Source organism: Apiospora marii, assembly GCF_038362585.1.
Source record: "Apiospora marii strain CBS 49790 chromosome Unknown utg000002l_segment0_segment0, whole genome shotgun sequence".
Lineage (NCBI taxonomy): Eukaryota > Fungi > Ascomycota > Sordariomycetes > Amphisphaeriales > Apiosporaceae > Apiospora > Apiospora marii.
This window is the reverse complement of record NW_027117373.1, coordinates 212,848-227,995: the sequence shown is the minus strand read 5'-3', so window position 1 is coordinate 227,995 and position 15,148 is coordinate 212,848. Positions and strand designations below refer to the sequence as shown.

General features: G+C 57.2%; 6 protein-coding genes across 6 annotated transcripts; 2 read left to right on the top strand and 4 right to left on the bottom strand.

The window, feature by feature from the left end:
- Positions 1-1,808: 1,808 nt before the first annotated feature.
- PG985_001761 (uncharacterized protein) lies at positions 1,809-2,780 on the bottom strand (the record flags this gene model as incomplete). Its single annotated transcript, XM_066821530.1, has 1 exon — positions 1,809-2,780. The coding sequence occupies one exon, from the start codon at positions 2,778-2,780 to the stop codon at positions 1,809-1,811; it is 972 nt and encodes a 323-aa protein (XP_066688962.1).
- Positions 2,781-3,730: 950 nt separating this feature from the next.
- Positions 3,731-4,666, bottom strand: PG985_001760 (uncharacterized protein; the record flags this gene model as incomplete). The annotated part of the gene is made up of 1 exon (XM_066821529.1): positions 3,731-4,666. One exon carries the CDS (start codon positions 4,664-4,666, stop codon positions 3,731-3,733), a length of 936 nt encoding a protein of 311 aa, XP_066688961.1.
- Positions 4,667-5,469: 803 nt separating this feature from the next.
- PG985_001759 (uncharacterized protein) lies at positions 5,470-7,551 on the top strand (the record flags this gene model as incomplete). The annotated part of the gene is made up of 8 exons (XM_066821528.1): positions 5,470-5,637; positions 5,713-5,776; positions 5,838-5,936; positions 6,004-6,157; positions 6,213-6,390; positions 6,488-6,750; positions 6,868-7,137; positions 7,203-7,551. The coding sequence occupies 8 exons, from the start codon at positions 5,470-5,472 to the stop codon at positions 7,549-7,551; spliced, it is 1,545 nt and encodes a 514-aa protein (XP_066688960.1).
- Positions 7,552-8,018: 467 nt separating this feature from the next.
- On the top strand, positions 8,019-10,456 carry PG985_001758 (fungal-specific transcription factor domain-containing protein; the record flags this gene model as incomplete). The annotated part of the gene is made up of 3 exons (XM_066821527.1): positions 8,019-8,147; positions 8,212-8,345; positions 8,416-10,456. 3 exons carry the CDS (start codon positions 8,019-8,021, stop codon positions 10,454-10,456), a joined length of 2,304 nt encoding a protein of 767 aa, XP_066688959.1.
- Positions 10,457-11,554: 1,098 nt separating this feature from the next.
- PG985_001757 (uncharacterized protein) lies at positions 11,555-12,004 on the bottom strand (the record flags this gene model as incomplete). The annotated part of the gene is made up of 1 exon (XM_066821526.1): positions 11,555-12,004. The coding sequence occupies one exon, from the start codon at positions 12,002-12,004 to the stop codon at positions 11,555-11,557; it is 450 nt and encodes a 149-aa protein (XP_066688958.1).
- Positions 12,005-12,379: 375 nt separating this feature from the next.
- PG985_001756 (uncharacterized protein) lies at positions 12,380-14,197 on the bottom strand (the record flags this gene model as incomplete). The annotated part of the gene is made up of 5 exons (XM_066821525.1): positions 12,380-12,626; positions 12,704-12,872; positions 12,958-13,505; positions 13,635-14,102; positions 14,157-14,197. The coding sequence occupies 5 exons, from the start codon at positions 14,195-14,197 to the stop codon at positions 12,380-12,382; spliced, it is 1,473 nt and encodes a 490-aa protein (XP_066688957.1).
- Positions 14,198-15,148: the final 951 nt, after the last annotated feature.

Genomic DNA, 15,148 nt, shown 5'->3' with positions numbered 1-15,148 from the left:
GCGAACCAGGGAAAGCAGGCTCAGGGTTGGCGAAGGTAAGGTTTGGTTTAGTTTGGGGAGGGAGTTTTGGTGGTCTAGTCAGGGAAGCCGGCGATGCGTGCGATGCTGCATTAGATTGCTAGATGCTAGATGCTAGTTGGGATGAAAAGAGTCAAGCCTGAGAGACGAGGAAGGGGGGCAGGCCGGTTTGGGGGGCCGGTCTGCTAAGTAAAATGCAACAATGCAAACCACACGATGGCAACGCCAGGCCAGCAATTCCCCGACAGATTGGACTGCGACCCTACCTAACTAAATGTCAATGTTCACAGGAAACCCACCCCTATTCTTTTTTCTATTCTCGAACACCATATTTTCGCATGTGTGTCCCCGGGGAATTTTGGGGGGCGCAGGCGGAAAGAAAGGCAAAGAGAGGCAGGAAGAGGGAAGATCGTAAGGTGATGCCGTCGGCTGCAGACGTCATCCTCCGTGTCGCACGCAGACCCGATGGGGTTTTGTCGCTTGCCAATTGCTTCGCTGGACACTGCCGATGTAACGGCAGCGGACCGGGGTCTGTTTCTCCCAGGCCTATTCTTGGGTTTCCAACCAGGTTTTTAAGCTTCGCCAGTCCCGCAGGAAATGCCCGTAGGCGGCGGTAGCGAGTGCCGAATTGGGTGAGGACCCTCCGTGCATCGTCAACTCAATTGCCCTCTCCCTGTACTAACACCCTGCCTCGTATCGGCGGCTCCGCCTAAGATCTGGGACCATCTGGCATCTGACCTGCTGGCTTGCTGGTTTACTAGTTCGCCGGAATAATAAAAAGAGGCACCACGCGCCGACACAAACGGCGCGCCGGGACCTCTTTCGCCAGGTGTCCCCTGTCTCACGTTTGGCCTGTCGGCCGTTTGGTTGTTGTTCCTGTCATGGGCCGATCAAAAAAGTTGGAAGCAATCGTGGGTATCCTGCCTAACCCGTGCAAAGATCAGGGTCGTGGCAATGCACAGCGTTCCACCGCTAAGCCAACTCCCCGCGCGCCAGGCCCAATGGCCCACCCGCAGTGTCCGCCAGCAGCATCTTTAGCACTCGCTCTTGCCTTTAGCCGAGCCTAAATGCAATCCGGCCGAGAGTCCAGCCCAATCGCAGTCCACAACCACAACGACCACAACAAAAAAGTTCAGTTAATACATCGCGCCTGCCAACCTGCAAACCTGAATTTGGTCAAATGCGCGGTTGAATTCGGCATCTTCATTCTTAGCACTCTGGCGCTATCGAGCCGACAGCTAGCCTACTGACGGTGATGTCTACTTTGGGCGACAGGGCGGCAACAACATCTTCTATCTGGACAGGCATATCCCATGTTGTTGTCGGCATTGAGGTATCCTCAGGCCGACCGCTTACCGACGGGAGTGTAAGCAAGCAACAAGCTGCAACGGTAATGGAGATACCCCTTCAGGATGGTGCCTGCTACTAGTGAATCTATCTTGGTCGGTCGGTCAATTGTCGACAAGAGGGAGGCTATGCTGTTGTTACCGCCTGCATCTATCTGACAGTGCATACGTACAACGGCCGCGCAAAAACAAGTTCTCGGGACCAAATCGTGCATTTGTGCCGATGATGAAACTGCAAGGACGCGTTATCGAAACACCGCCAACAATTGCCGATCTCCGCTCTCCACACACACACACAATTGCAGTTCCGTCCCTCTTTCCAGGGTCTTCTGTATATGCCAGAACATATGCCCCCCTCATGGTACTTTTCCCGGCAATTGGATAGGTACGGCCTGTTGTCCGGCCCTTTCCCCCCCTTTTCCCTGTTTCTTTTCTCGACGTTTTCTAGAACAACTGACCCTTGACCGCCTCGACCGCCTCCTCAAACCCGACCAGCTTCCCCTCGATGCCCAGCTCCGCCAAGCTCAGGGTCCTGTCGGGCGCGAACCGATGCCAGTCGGGGTAGACCTCGCTCCACCGGAGCTGGGCCGCGATCTCGGTGCCGAAGTCGCCGTACAGCCGCGCGGCGTGCGCGTCCGACATCTCGGCGTACGCGACTCTTTTGGCGCCGCCCGTCGCTTTGGTCACGACGTCGGCTACTTCGCGGATGGGCCGGTAGTCGGTGATGCAGATGGCGATCCTGCCGCTGCCCGTCTTGGACGGCCCCGCCTTCAGGACCGCCTCGACCAGGATCCCCGCGTTGACTTCCAGGTTGCCCGCTATGGGCAGCATGGCGTCGGGCTTGCTGGGGAGCGGCAGTAAGTAGCCCCCGTTGCTGCCGGGGATGGGCACCGGCCGCATCAGCGTCGCGAGGTTGCTCGTGTACCACCCGGGCCAGAACTCGGTCGTCTTGGCCCAGAGGTCCGGGAGGGTGTCGCGGATCCAGTCGACGGCCTTCTGCTTGTAGTCGTAGTGCGGCACGGGAAACTTGCCGTCCGACATCTTGGCGCACGCGGGCAGCGTGCTGAGCACCACGTGCTTGAGGGACGGCGTCCTGGCCGCGGCGTGGGCCACGGCCTGGAACTGCGCGACCTCCTCGTCGCCCGCGCCGTCGCGGCCCAGCTTCGCGATGGACGGCCAGTACGCCGTCACCACGAACAGGGCCTCGACGCCCTCGAGCGCGGGGCCCAGCGTCGCGGCGTCGTTGACGTCGGCCAGGACCACCTCGGCGCCTTTGGCGAGCAGGGCGGCGGCGGCGTCGCCATCCGGGTTGCGCGTCAGGGCCCGGACCTTCCAGGTGGCGGGGTCGGCGAGGAGGCGGTTGGCGACGGAGCCGCCTTGGGCACCGGTCGCTCCTAGGACTGCGACCAGGGGCATGTTGTTTTGTGTCACTCACAGAGGAAGAATAGTAATGTCTATAGTGTGATGAATGTCCTGAATGTAAGTGATGGTAAGTATCTGTGTTTTGTTTGATGTTATTTGAAAATGATCTTTGGGCCTCGCGGAGCAGAAGGGGAGGTGAGGAGGGGCCTTATATCTAGCCCGCTCACTAACCCACCGGAATACCCATTGAACTAAATGCTAGGTAGCCAGTCGCAACCTAAATATCACCACATAGGTTACGACCAAAAGAAAGTCCATCTGCCCATCGCGCCCCAGTTTTGCCCCCCGCCCTCCGCGGTTTGGGATCCGTGTGGTGTGATGTAACGACCCGGGTGGCGGGAACACTGCCGTCTCATTGGACAGAGCCTTTCAATCCGGGCATCCAGCGTTCCAGTCGGCCGGTGCTGCCGATTGCCCTGGATTGATTCAGGCTGCGTTTCGCGAACTCGAATGCGACGTGATCTTTGATTGCTTTGCAAGATAGTCACCATGTCCACGACGAACATCTCGTTAGGGTTTCACAGTTGGCTGATGTTTGTGGCGGGGGCGTCGTTGGCCCCGCCTTCTCTCAATTCATGGCCCGTGACACAACGTCGACCGATTGCAATGCGATATGCTAGGTGACACAAATCTGCATCAGCCTCATTATGCGACACTTATGCAATCTTTTGCATTTGTGTAACGCGGCACTTTCGGTGAATCTCGCTTTTAGAAGCAAATCATGAACTCGGCGCATTCGGCTACACCTGAAATACCGTAACGACAAATTACGACACTGTTTGGCATGTCTTGTCAATGCGAGGCCGGCAGTTGAACGCTGTTCGATTCGCTATTCGTCATAGAAGTTCAAATTGAAATCATGGCTATCATTGTCTATCTTCATACCACTGTATACTGTACACACACACCAGCTGTGTTTCCGTCTTTGCAGGTTTGTCTCTCCATCATGCCACCCGCGCCAAGCTCGCCGACCGAATAGCCGCATGGATCTCCTCCTCGGCGCCGTCGGGCAGCGGCAGCAGCGGCGATCTTACCGTCGCGTGCTCGAGGATGCCGCGGGCGACGAGGGCGTGCTTGAGCGCGACGGTGCCCTCCATGTGCGAGCCCCGGTGGTAGACGCTCTTGGTCAGGGGCAGCAGCTGGTCGTGGACCGCGCGGGCCTTCGCGTAGTCGCGCTGCTTGCCGGCCTCGATCATGCGCAGCAGCGGCTCCGGCGCGATGTTGCCGTACCCCACCAGCATGCCGTCGACGTCGAAGCACGTGTGCAGCAGGTACTCGTCGTGGCAGGTCAGGACGGTGAGGTCGGGCCGCTCGCGGCGGATGACGGGGATCTCCGTGTCCCAGCGCCGCATGTTGCGGACGCCGTTCTTCATGGCGATGACGCCCGGCTGCGCCGAGATGTCCAGCAGCGTCTGCAGGCTGTAGGTGGCCTTGGTGTTGTCCGGGTACTGGAACAGGATCAGCGGCAGCTGGCTGACCTCGTACACGACCCGGTACCGGTCCTGCGGCGCGCCCGGCTGGTACCCGAAGCGCAGCCAGCCGTGCGAGGGGTACAGGAGCCCCGCCTGCGCCCCGGCCTCGCGGGCGCGCTTCGCCTCCAGGGCGGCGACCTCGGTGCCCTCGCCCGTGATGCCGGCGATGATGGGGATCTTGTTGTCGACCGACTTGACGAAGGCCCGGATCACGCCCAGCTGCTCCTCCTGGGTCAGGAAGGTGCCCTCGCCGGCGTGGCCCAGCACCACGAGGCCCTTGACGCCGTCGATGCTGCCTAGCCAGGAGCCCAGGCGCTGGATCGCGGCGTAGTCTACCTGGCCGTCTTTGGTGAAGGGGGTGACAGGGGCTGGGACAAGTCCGCGGAGGTCGAGGGGTTGGATGGCCATTGTGTATGTCTGAAGGTTTGATCTCGAGGTAAAGATGTAAAGGGGCTGAAAGGTGTGTGAGTCTGGAATGTCTTTCAAGGTGGGTTTTGTTGGGTGCAAGTGATTTGGTTGAGGAACAAGTCGTGATATTGGGGGTGCCGATGTTGAACCCCTTTATACCACAAGAACTTTACCATATGAATCCGTCTCGCTAATTCGCGAGTCGCGAGAAATGGGGATGAGATTTCCCACATGCGCCGCATGTTCCCCGGACTCCCCGCCTACATGAAGCGCCAAGCTTGAGTTGCGGAAGCTGGACGGCTCGAGGGCGGCAGGTGGCCGGAATCGCCCACCAGACCAGTACTTTTATCCGAAACCCCTCATACAACCAGGAGTTGTGGAAGTGCTGGTCTTCTGGCTGGAGTTTCAATCATGCAGAGAACTGACGGCGGTACCAGAGGGGTCCGGCTTTTCCAACTTTTCCGACATATCCGCATCATGGGTCTCGGAAACGCATCCACAAGACTAGCTCGCCAACCTCTAATCCATGCCTGACTGTGGGTCCCTCCAACTTCCCCAGGATCCTGCAGAGGGCTGAGCTGCTACCCCAGACTTTTACCCCGGCTTTTTGGTTGCGCCGTCGGTCTTGTCTACACAGTGATGACTTTGTTGGGGCCATAAGGAGGGCCTGGGTAAACAGAAGGGCCACTTCTCACTTAAGAGAGATCGCTCGCGGCTGCTGGAGAGTCTGCAATCATAATCGGCAATCTGTATTGCTTCTTTCTCGCCCTGTAACAACATATCTTTCCCATTCACACAACACAATGGCAACCCAGCTGAAGGAGATGTCTCCGGATTTGGAACCCGCCCAAAAGATCCATGCGATGCACATCGAGAACCAGCAGAACCTGTCCGGTCTGAGTCCCGAGGATGCGGCCTTTCTCCAGAACTATCCTGAGGATCGAAAGAAGAGGGTGGTTCGCAAGGTAGACGTAAGTTATCGGATTGTACCATTCCCACCTGAGTTTCTGTGCGGTTTCTGACAGACATACCCGTGAAAAATGTAGATCAGACTCATCCCCATGCTCTTGTTCCTCTATTTGATTACATATCTCGACAAGACGAATATCGGTAACCAAACTTGCTCTGCTAGATTAGGCTAGATTACAAAGGCTGACTATACATCTTGCAGGCAATGCGAAGATCGAAGGCCTTTTCGATAGCCTGAACATAACGGGGGACCAATACAACATAGCACTGTCCATCTTCTTCATCCCCTATATCCTTGCAGGTATGTAATGCCAGTCAAGTTGGGGAGCACTGTGCATGGCCCTCTGACTGATTATTACGCTCTATAGAGGTCCCAAGCAACATGATCCTCAACAAGTTCACGAGGCCCTCACTTTACATGGGGACGATTGTACTGTCGTGGGGGGTCATCATGACCTTAACGGGAATAGTCAAGAACTTCGGTGGTCTTTGCGCTGTTCGCGTGATGCTGGGACTCTTTGAGTATGCCACTCCAATTCCTATGACGCTCACATATTTGTTGCTAACATGTAGACAGAGCCGGCTTCTTCCCCGGCGCGATCCTGCTTGTGTCGAAATGGTACCTGCCCGACGAGACGCAAACCAGAATCGCCCTTCTATACTCTTCCGCGGCTTCCGGAGGCGCCTTCTCGGGGCTTTTGGCTTTTGCTATAGCCAAGATGGACGGGTTGGGCGGTCTGGAGGGCTGGCGCTGGGTATGTTTAGCAAGCCCCTTTTAACCCCGGTGGTGGACGGATAAAAGTCTGCGAGGATGAGTTCTTATGTGACTAACTCGACTTGTATCCTGTCTAGATCTTCATCCTGGAAGGCCTGCTGACTGTGGTCATGGGCATTCTCTGCTTCCCCCTGCTCATCGACTCGCCCGCTCTCTCCGGTCGATGGCTGGAACCAGACGAGATTCGCTACCTGGAGATCCGACAGATCGCGCGGCGTATCGGCAACACCACGGAATACCGCGAGAAGCACTTCGACGTCTCGGCCTTTTGGGCGGTGGTGGCAGACTGGAAGATGTACTTGCTCATCCTTGGCAGCTGGTCCAACGCAGTCCCAAATTAGTAAGTCAATGATGCTACAGGTCTTTCCTATTTCCCCTTCTCTCTCAGCGATGCAAATCCAGTCCTATCACTCGGTCTACAATGAAACATATGCTTACCAATACTCTCCATCTTCAGTGCCATGAAATTCACCATGCCCACCATCGTCAAAAGCATGGGCTTCACCTCGGCCAAGGCCCAGCTCCTGACCATCCCGCCCTACATCTGCGGCGCCGTCTCGGCCTGGGTCGTCGCCGTCTACGCCGACAAGTACAAGTGGCGCATGCCCTTCATCGTGGGCCCGCAGCTCTGCGTCGTCGTCTCCTTCGCCATCCTCTTCGCCAAGGCCGCCGCGATCCAGTACAATATCGGCCTGTGCTACTTTGCCGTCTGCCTGGCCTGCACCGGGTGAGTAGAATACCTTGATTGCCAACATCTATTTGCAGATCCTGGAGTCTAACCCTCTCGAACAGCATGTACCCCATCTTCCCCGGCGTCAACGCCTGGAACGTGGCCAACTCGGCCGGCGCCGCCAAGCGCGCCATCAGCATCGGCTACCTGATCTGCGCCGGCAACATCGGCGGCGTGGTGGGGTCCTACATCTACCAGGAGCAGGAGGCACCGCGGTACCCGACGGGCTACGGCAACTCGCTCGGCTTCGCGTCGGCCGGCATCGTGGCCATGCTGGTGCTCGAGTTCGGCCTGTGGTCGTCCAACCGGCGGAACGCGCGGCTGACCGAGGAAGACGTCCGGGGGCGGTACTCGGAGGAGCGGTTGGAGAAGATGGGGGATCGGAGTCCGTTGTACAAGTATTCTCTGTAGTTCGATTTGTTTATGTACCCTGGTACATATTCTTGTACGTAATCTGCAAGCGGGGAGAGACTGCTCCGGACTAGTGTTGCAGTTTTACATCTATTTACATTTCCATATGAAAACCGACATGAAAGTTGATAACCATATCATCACACTTCCAAATTGCAAATGTATTCTGGTTTAACCATATCTACTACCACATTCATGTCTATGAGTTGGTGGGCCCAACATAATCTTGGCATTGAAAAGGGGGGTCAACAAAAAGGCACTAACGAATGGCCCCCAGGACTCTCCCCAGGTTTCTGCCCAGGTCATGATCCATGCATGCTATGGCTTCCCCGCAAATTGAATCAGCTACCCCAAAGTCGCAAACCTTTTCGACAATATGCGGAAAAGGCGGATTTCCGAACCCCCTTCCCCTCAACGAACATCAGCTGCGCATCTCGATAGCCAACTCAAAACGAGGCCCGGAAGCGATGCCAACGGGACCACTCCAGAGCCGAGGCCAGAAACGCAGCGCTGCTGCCGCCGCCGCTTCTGCTGGGTCTGTATCCTCGCCAGATATCCCCGACCATATCCGGAAAGTCCACAAGGTCAGCCGGGCGGTACGTAGAAGAATCCACAAACTTGCACCGGATATGTTTCTGATGGGATTGTGAGGGGGCATAGTGCGACCAGTGCAAGGCGCGGAAGACGCGGTGCTCCGGGACCCTCCCCTGCGAGAGATGCGTCCTGCGCCGTCTCGATTGCGTCTACGATGCGGAATACGCGCGCGGCCGCCCGCCTACACCTCCGCCCAGTCTGTATGTCCTTCCACAGTTTGAATATCCCAACTAGCTCTTGTTCCTAGAGATTCTGATGACAATTGGCTAGACCTACACCTGCTCCGAGGCCAGGGCCGGCCGTCACGCCGGGATCGGATACCGCGGAACCGTCCCTTGGCCAAGCTCGACCAGTTGCCGCCGAGCCCAGCACCACGCATGGCGGTTCGCCCGAGGAGGTCGAAGCCGCCGCCGAGGCGGAACGGCAGGACTTCGACCCAACCTCGGGACTCGCCTTCTTCCAGCGTGCACACCAGCGACTGGTGGCCCAGCAGCCCCAGAGCAGCATGAACACTACACATTCCCTGGGTGGTGGTAGCAGTGAGCATTGTCAATTGCTGGCATCGGCTGGAGACAAGCCTCTGCTGGTTAACGACGCAAATAGCGCCATACCGGGCGGTGTGGACATGCCACCCGACTTTCCCAGTCTTGTTGACTTCTACTTTGAGTCGTGCGTGGTGACATACCGCATGTTTGCCCAACAGAGCGCCGTCGCTGCATGGGCCCAAGCCGTCCAACAGAACACGCAGCAGGGCCTCGCCCCCGCGCAGGGCATCGGAAATGCCAAGGCCGCCATCGTACTCGCCATTGCGGCCATTGCTGTCCTCAAGAGCGACCGCGCGCAGCTACACACCACGAATGCCGTTGTGGGGGATGAGCGGCCGAGTCTGCAGAAGGCCGACCGGTATTACTCCATGGCCGCGTCGCTCATCGAGGCCGAGGTCGGCTTGCCCTGTTTGGAGTCGGTCCAGGCGCGACTGGTGCAGGTCCTTTACCTGCTCCAGACCGCGCGCATGAACAAGGCCTGGTACCTCCTCGGCACCGCGTGGCAGATCGCGGCCGCCCTTGAGCTGCATCGACGGCAGGGTCGCAAGCGCGGCACAAGCTCTGTTCCCAACTACATCCTCCTCCAGGGTCAACGCCGCACCTTTTGGGTGGCTTACACAATCGATGTTTATCTCAGCGTGGTGCTGGGGAGACCGAGACACATCCACGACGAGGACATTGACCAGGAGCTGCCGGCGGCTGTCAGCGACGAGGACATGGGTCCTGAGGGTCCCATCATAAGGGCCGATCGAGAGGAAGGAGATGACGAGACCGACAGCAACATGGACTCCGTCATAGCCCATGCCCAATTGGCGGAAATCATCGGCACCATCTCGAGCAAGGTCTACTCGATCAAGAACCTGCCCAGAGAAGAAAGGCTGGCCGCAGCATCTCGGTCCGGCAAGGAGCTCAGCGCATGGCGGTCCCGTCTCCCCCCGCATCTGAGCTCCGTCCAGCCGCGGAGCCTCATCCCAAGCCTCCGGCGCCAGGCCATCGCCATGCGGCTCGCCCACTGCCACGCCGTCATGCACGCCAACCGCCCCTTTCTCCTGGGCGGCTCCTCCCAGAGCAGCAGCACCCCGGGGGCCTCTTCGGCCCCGCTGGAGGGCGAAAGCGTCGCCGAGTGCATCGCGGCGGCCAAGACGGCCCTGCGGACGGTGCAGTCCATGGCGGCCGACAGCACGCTCCTCCACGCGTTTTGGTGGACGCCCTACGTCACCTTCTGCGCCCTGGCCGTGGTGTACGTCTGGGAGATCCAGCAGAGCGCCGGCGGCGGCGAGGGCTCCGAAGAGGATCGCAGGGTCTTGGAGTTGGCGGAGAAGTGCCACGCGCGACTGGCCCAGTCCGTGTCCGCCGACTCCCCGAGCTGGCGGTACACGGTCATCCTGGAAGAGCTGCGACACAGCGCCCAGGTCCTGAACTCCGGAAACTTGCCGGCTAATCTTCCAGCTCCGTCGTCTTCAGATGGCCTCCTGCCGCCGCACCACCTCGAGGCAGTGCACCAGCAGCCGTCATTGATACCCATGTCTTCTTCTTGCCACTATGATGACGCGGTTGCGGGCGCTTCCAATGTCTGCGACATCCCTTTGCCGTTTTTCCAAGAGTGGCAGACGACGGACTGGAGATATCTGGATGCTTCGGTATGTATGATGGGCCCAATGCACGCGACTCCTATCGTCTTACTGATCGTGCGCCCCCAGGCATTTGGATTATTCGGAGATCTGGGCACATCAATTGACCCCTTCAGTCCCAGTATCAACAAATAGCCGTAAGTAAACCTCTTCTCTAGATGTTTACTAGGAAACCAAAACACCAAAAAAGAAATCATCGTGAAGCACGTTATCGTCTCTCTGGCGGGGAATTGAACCCCGGTCTCGAGCGAATCCTATCAAGTTCCTGGTGGGAACCGAAATGACAAGCTCGCATACTGACCACTATACTACCAAAGACGCTGGAGGCTGTTGACCTGAATCGCTGTGAAGAGGCCAGCTCGTAGGACGCTTTATCAAGCATAGTCCAGTCACTTAGTGTGGTAGGCGACGAAGGCATTTAGTTTATTTGGAGATCTGGGGACATCAATCGGACCATGGTTTTCCGGTAATTGGTTTAGCCCCGACCCGTTCCCGTCGTATTGCGCACGCACGAAGTCGTGGGATCATGATGCAGCCACTCCGCTTCCCAGGATGCGGCCTGTCTCTACACCACGAGTACTCCCATGTTACCCCTGATGAATGACAGATACCACCCAGTGGTCAGGTCGTCTTGATAGGACTAAGAGACAGTCATTTCCTTCGTCTCCGTGAATGTGACAACTTGGTCCACGATTGAGAGATGCGAATTGCCCCTAGGCACAACTAGTTCCATGGGTTGACTGAAGCGCCCATGGCGGTCTCGCGCTCTTTTCGGACAGCTTCCAGATATTCGGTCTTTTGAAAGGAATCAGGCCATCCGTACTCCCGCAGAAGATGGCTGACCACCTACACAATAATCATGTAGGCTCCCATCAGTCACTAGGTAAGCTTCTGGGTCGCTCACCGTTCCATCTGGGGGTTGCTCGCCCGGAATGACTATTGATATTTTTCGTGTCAGAGGCAACTCGTGAAACCACCCCTGAGGGAACCACCCGTGCTGCTCACCTCTTGGCTCCCAATATCCTGCTCTGGGCGCGGCCACCATGCTGAGACTCATGAACTCTGCGTAAACGCTGTCGAAATATTCCACTACGTCCAGTGCCTCCCCATTGCGGCGCCAAGGCTGGTCTTCAGGGGCTGTATCATCTACGACGTATAACCCGACGGGGAAGATGAGTCCTAGTAGGTTTGGTTTCGTTTCGTAAGTTGAAATGAAGGAGAGATGAGTTTGATTCAAGGGAGTACGTTAATATACATGCCTTCGTCCGTATCGATGATCCAGAACGTCCCCTCGCGCCCAGCCGTCAACGAGATCATGCCGGGCGGGTACGCAGCGTCGAAGGGCATAAGACCCAGCTTGTGAAGCCCTTGGCTCCGGCATGCTTCCGGCGTCCGTCCGCCGAGGACACCGGCCCTGCGCAGATACGAGAGAGGCCGTGTCTCTTCGTACACCTCCCACTTCTCGTCGTGCAGATCCTGTCGCAGGAACGGCAGTCGCCGCAGGAGGCAGATGACGTTCTCCGAGCGGCCGAGGGCGCGAAGCACGTCGACGGCCAGCTCGTCATCGCTCCATCCTTGAGGGGGCGGGGATTGAACCACGGCGGGGTCGAGATAGGCTAATTTCACGAGCAGCTCGTAGTGGCGGCGGACGCAGGTGGCAATGGCTTCTGGGTCATAGGTCATGATGATGAAGGTCGCTGGGCTTGGCAGGCTGTTAAACCAGGAGAGGAGGCAATATCATGGACTGCCTGGAGGCATGGGCGAAAAGAAAAGAGTCAATTGGGAGTTGCATCAACGCTTTGAGTGACTGGGATAGCGAACACATGGTTTAATGAGGGGTTGCGACGAGTTGACGACATCGAGGTAAGGGAGCCGTAGAGAGCAGAGGGGTTCTTCTTGCACCAATGCTAGATGTTGGTCTGAGTAATAAACTTCGTCATGCCAATCATGGTATCGAATCTGAAAGCCATAACTACAACTGGCCAGGGAAAGACAACGTATCTTTTATTCATCAATCGCAACCTTCCTTCCCACATTACCCATGGCACCGTTCCGTGCCTAGCAACTTTTACCATGCACAATCTCATCAACCAGCAGCCGCGGGTCGCCCTCCTGGTCCCCGTCGGTATTGCGCGTTTCCCAAGCCTCGGTGCCGAGTGTGAGCCAGCAGTACAAGTCGGAGAGGAGCTGAACCTTTTCCACCACGGCGGCGGCCCACCAGTAAGGCGCTGCGTAGGGGAATTGACCGACGAAGCCGATCAGGTTGTCTGCCCATTTGTACGTCTCGTAGAGCAGGATAAGGACGCTGAAGGTTCGGGGAAAGCGAATGTTAGTCACACCTATGACACAGAAGAGCAGACGAGAGTGATGAAGGTGTCTTACCCAAGTGCAGGTGCTTGCTTCAGACAGATGAACCAGCAGGCTATGAACAGCCAATGCAGGGGCGCCGCGAACATGCACTCGACCATCTTGCGCGTCATGTACGGCGCCGTCTTGTACATCTTGAAGATGCCGGGCTCGAACAGCAGACACGTGAGTCTCAGTCGCAAGCCTGGATGGGTCTCTCAAGTCAGTAAGAACTGCCGGGATTGGATACCATGAAGAGAAGGGAGAAGGGGAAAGGGAAAGTATCGCACCACTGCGAGTCCATCGCTTCATCTGTCCCACGAACTCGGGGCCTGCCTTCAAGTACGTAGGCACGGTAGCCTCCTCGGTCATCTGAACGCCCAATCTCCAGCGCTTGGTATCCAGCTCCGTTACTTTCAACAGCTGCTCAAACCGGGCCTCGTCCTCCTCATTTACACTCCCACCATCTTCCGTCCCCCGCGAACCCATCTTCGCCGCCGCCGCATCCCTCCTCAACTGCCCCACCATCTCCCCCCTCCGCGCCTTATGGTCCAACAAATGATGAAACAGGCACCAGCGCGTAATAAACGTGTCGTCGCCCGAGTTCTGCCGGCGGCCCAGCCAGCGCTCGTGGACGAAGGCGAACCGGAACAGCGGGTCGTCGCGCAGCATGCGGGCCCGCGCCAGCATGGTGACGCCCGAGACGCAGAAGTTGATGCCGCCGTCGGCCACGTACGCGGCCTTCATGCGGGCGTGCCGGTTCGCGCGCAGGCGGAGGGCGGCGACCTCCCAGGGGGTGATGGTGGCGGGGTCCCGGCGGTCGGGAGGGAGGTAGGAGCTGTGAGGTGTAGAGTCAGATGAGTAACGCAGGCGCTATATGGAGCAATTTGTAAGGGAAAGAGTAGTAGGAAGAAAAGAGAATGAAGACGAAGGGCGAAGAACAGTAATGAAGAAAAGAGTAACTCACTCCACAGGCCCCCCAACCAACCCAACATCCCCCTCCTCAAACGGCGCCAACAAACTCGTCAGCGTCCCGCCGCTCTCCCACCTTACATCATCATCCACCAACGCCAAGATCTCCCCGCGGGCCGCCTGGATGCCCCGGGTGAGCTGGTGCCGCTTATTGGGCTTCTCGATCGTGAGCAGCTCGATCCTCGTACTGTCCGTATTATTGACACCTTTCGCCGCCGTAGACAACAACTCGTAGACCCCCGCCGCCTGCGCCTCGGTCGTCACGACGAGGATCTCCCCCGGGCGGCAGCGCGCCCAGGTCTCGAGGCACGCCGCGAAGGTGGTCGGCTCGGTGTCGACGGTGGGGACGACGAGGCTGACGTCGCGGGGGCCGTAGCGCCGCCGGTCCGGGGGCGGGACGGGGAAGGGGCGGTATTTCTTCTCGTTTTGGGCGTCGGCGCGGCGGTCGTAGAAATCGTAGAGGCTGTGGTCGGTGATAAGTAAGATGGTGATACAAAGCAGCCCGTCTTCTACTTACTATAGGCCCGCGAGTATGGCGATGGAAACGGGGAGAGACATGTTGAATACAGTGGAATCTCGACTTGCAGCCAACATCGGTTGACCGGCGCTGACTTCTAATCCTCAACAGACAGGTGCATGTTAAAACTAAGGGTTGGAGGGTGTCTTGAATAGATCAAAATGCACACCAGAAGGTGAATAGTTTGGGGGTTTTTTATCGTGTAAGGCCTAAAGATCATATTGAAACATGTTGCAAAGTATTGATAATGATTGTGCAGTTGCTATTTAGCATGTGGGCTCCCTGAAGGAGAGGTGGAAAGATGAACGACGACTTGAGCCATTGCCAGTCAAACCGCCACCATCTCCATCAATTCACACCGAAGACGGATGACTTGACTCCATAATCGTCACTACCAGTCAGCAGCAGGTGCGGACCCAGGACGAACAAGAAGACAAAACAGGGGACGACTACGAGCATATGCACCCGAATCACTCAGGACGAGCCACTAGTTTCTCTTCGCTATGCTTCGTAACACATTCTCGAAGTAATAGCTATTAGTATCCATACAGTCTAAGCCTTGTGGGCATATCTCGGGCAAACCCTTGCCTGGCCTTGCCTCGTCTGCCCATGCATTGGATTTGCATTGCAAAATAGAAAAAAGTTCATCCATCTTGACCAAATGAGAAGAAGAAAAGACCCTTGTTCGCTTGCGAAAAGTCGTCTAACACTGCCGCAACACCTGGACTCCGCTTCCTGATGATTTCTCCCTTCAACCTGAACACCATCGTCACCATACTTCTGGGTGGGGGTGCATGTGGGAGTGGTGTATCGCAAAAACCCTGTCGCAAACGTGGGAAACCCATTCAACCCTGTAGAACATCAAATCAACGCCAAAAAACGCCCATGCTGTCTGTATACAACATCAACGGCAACCGCTTCGCAATGGCAATGTCACCCATTGTGTGACCAATTTCGTATGACAAAATGCGCTGGAGGTAAACTGCTCGGTG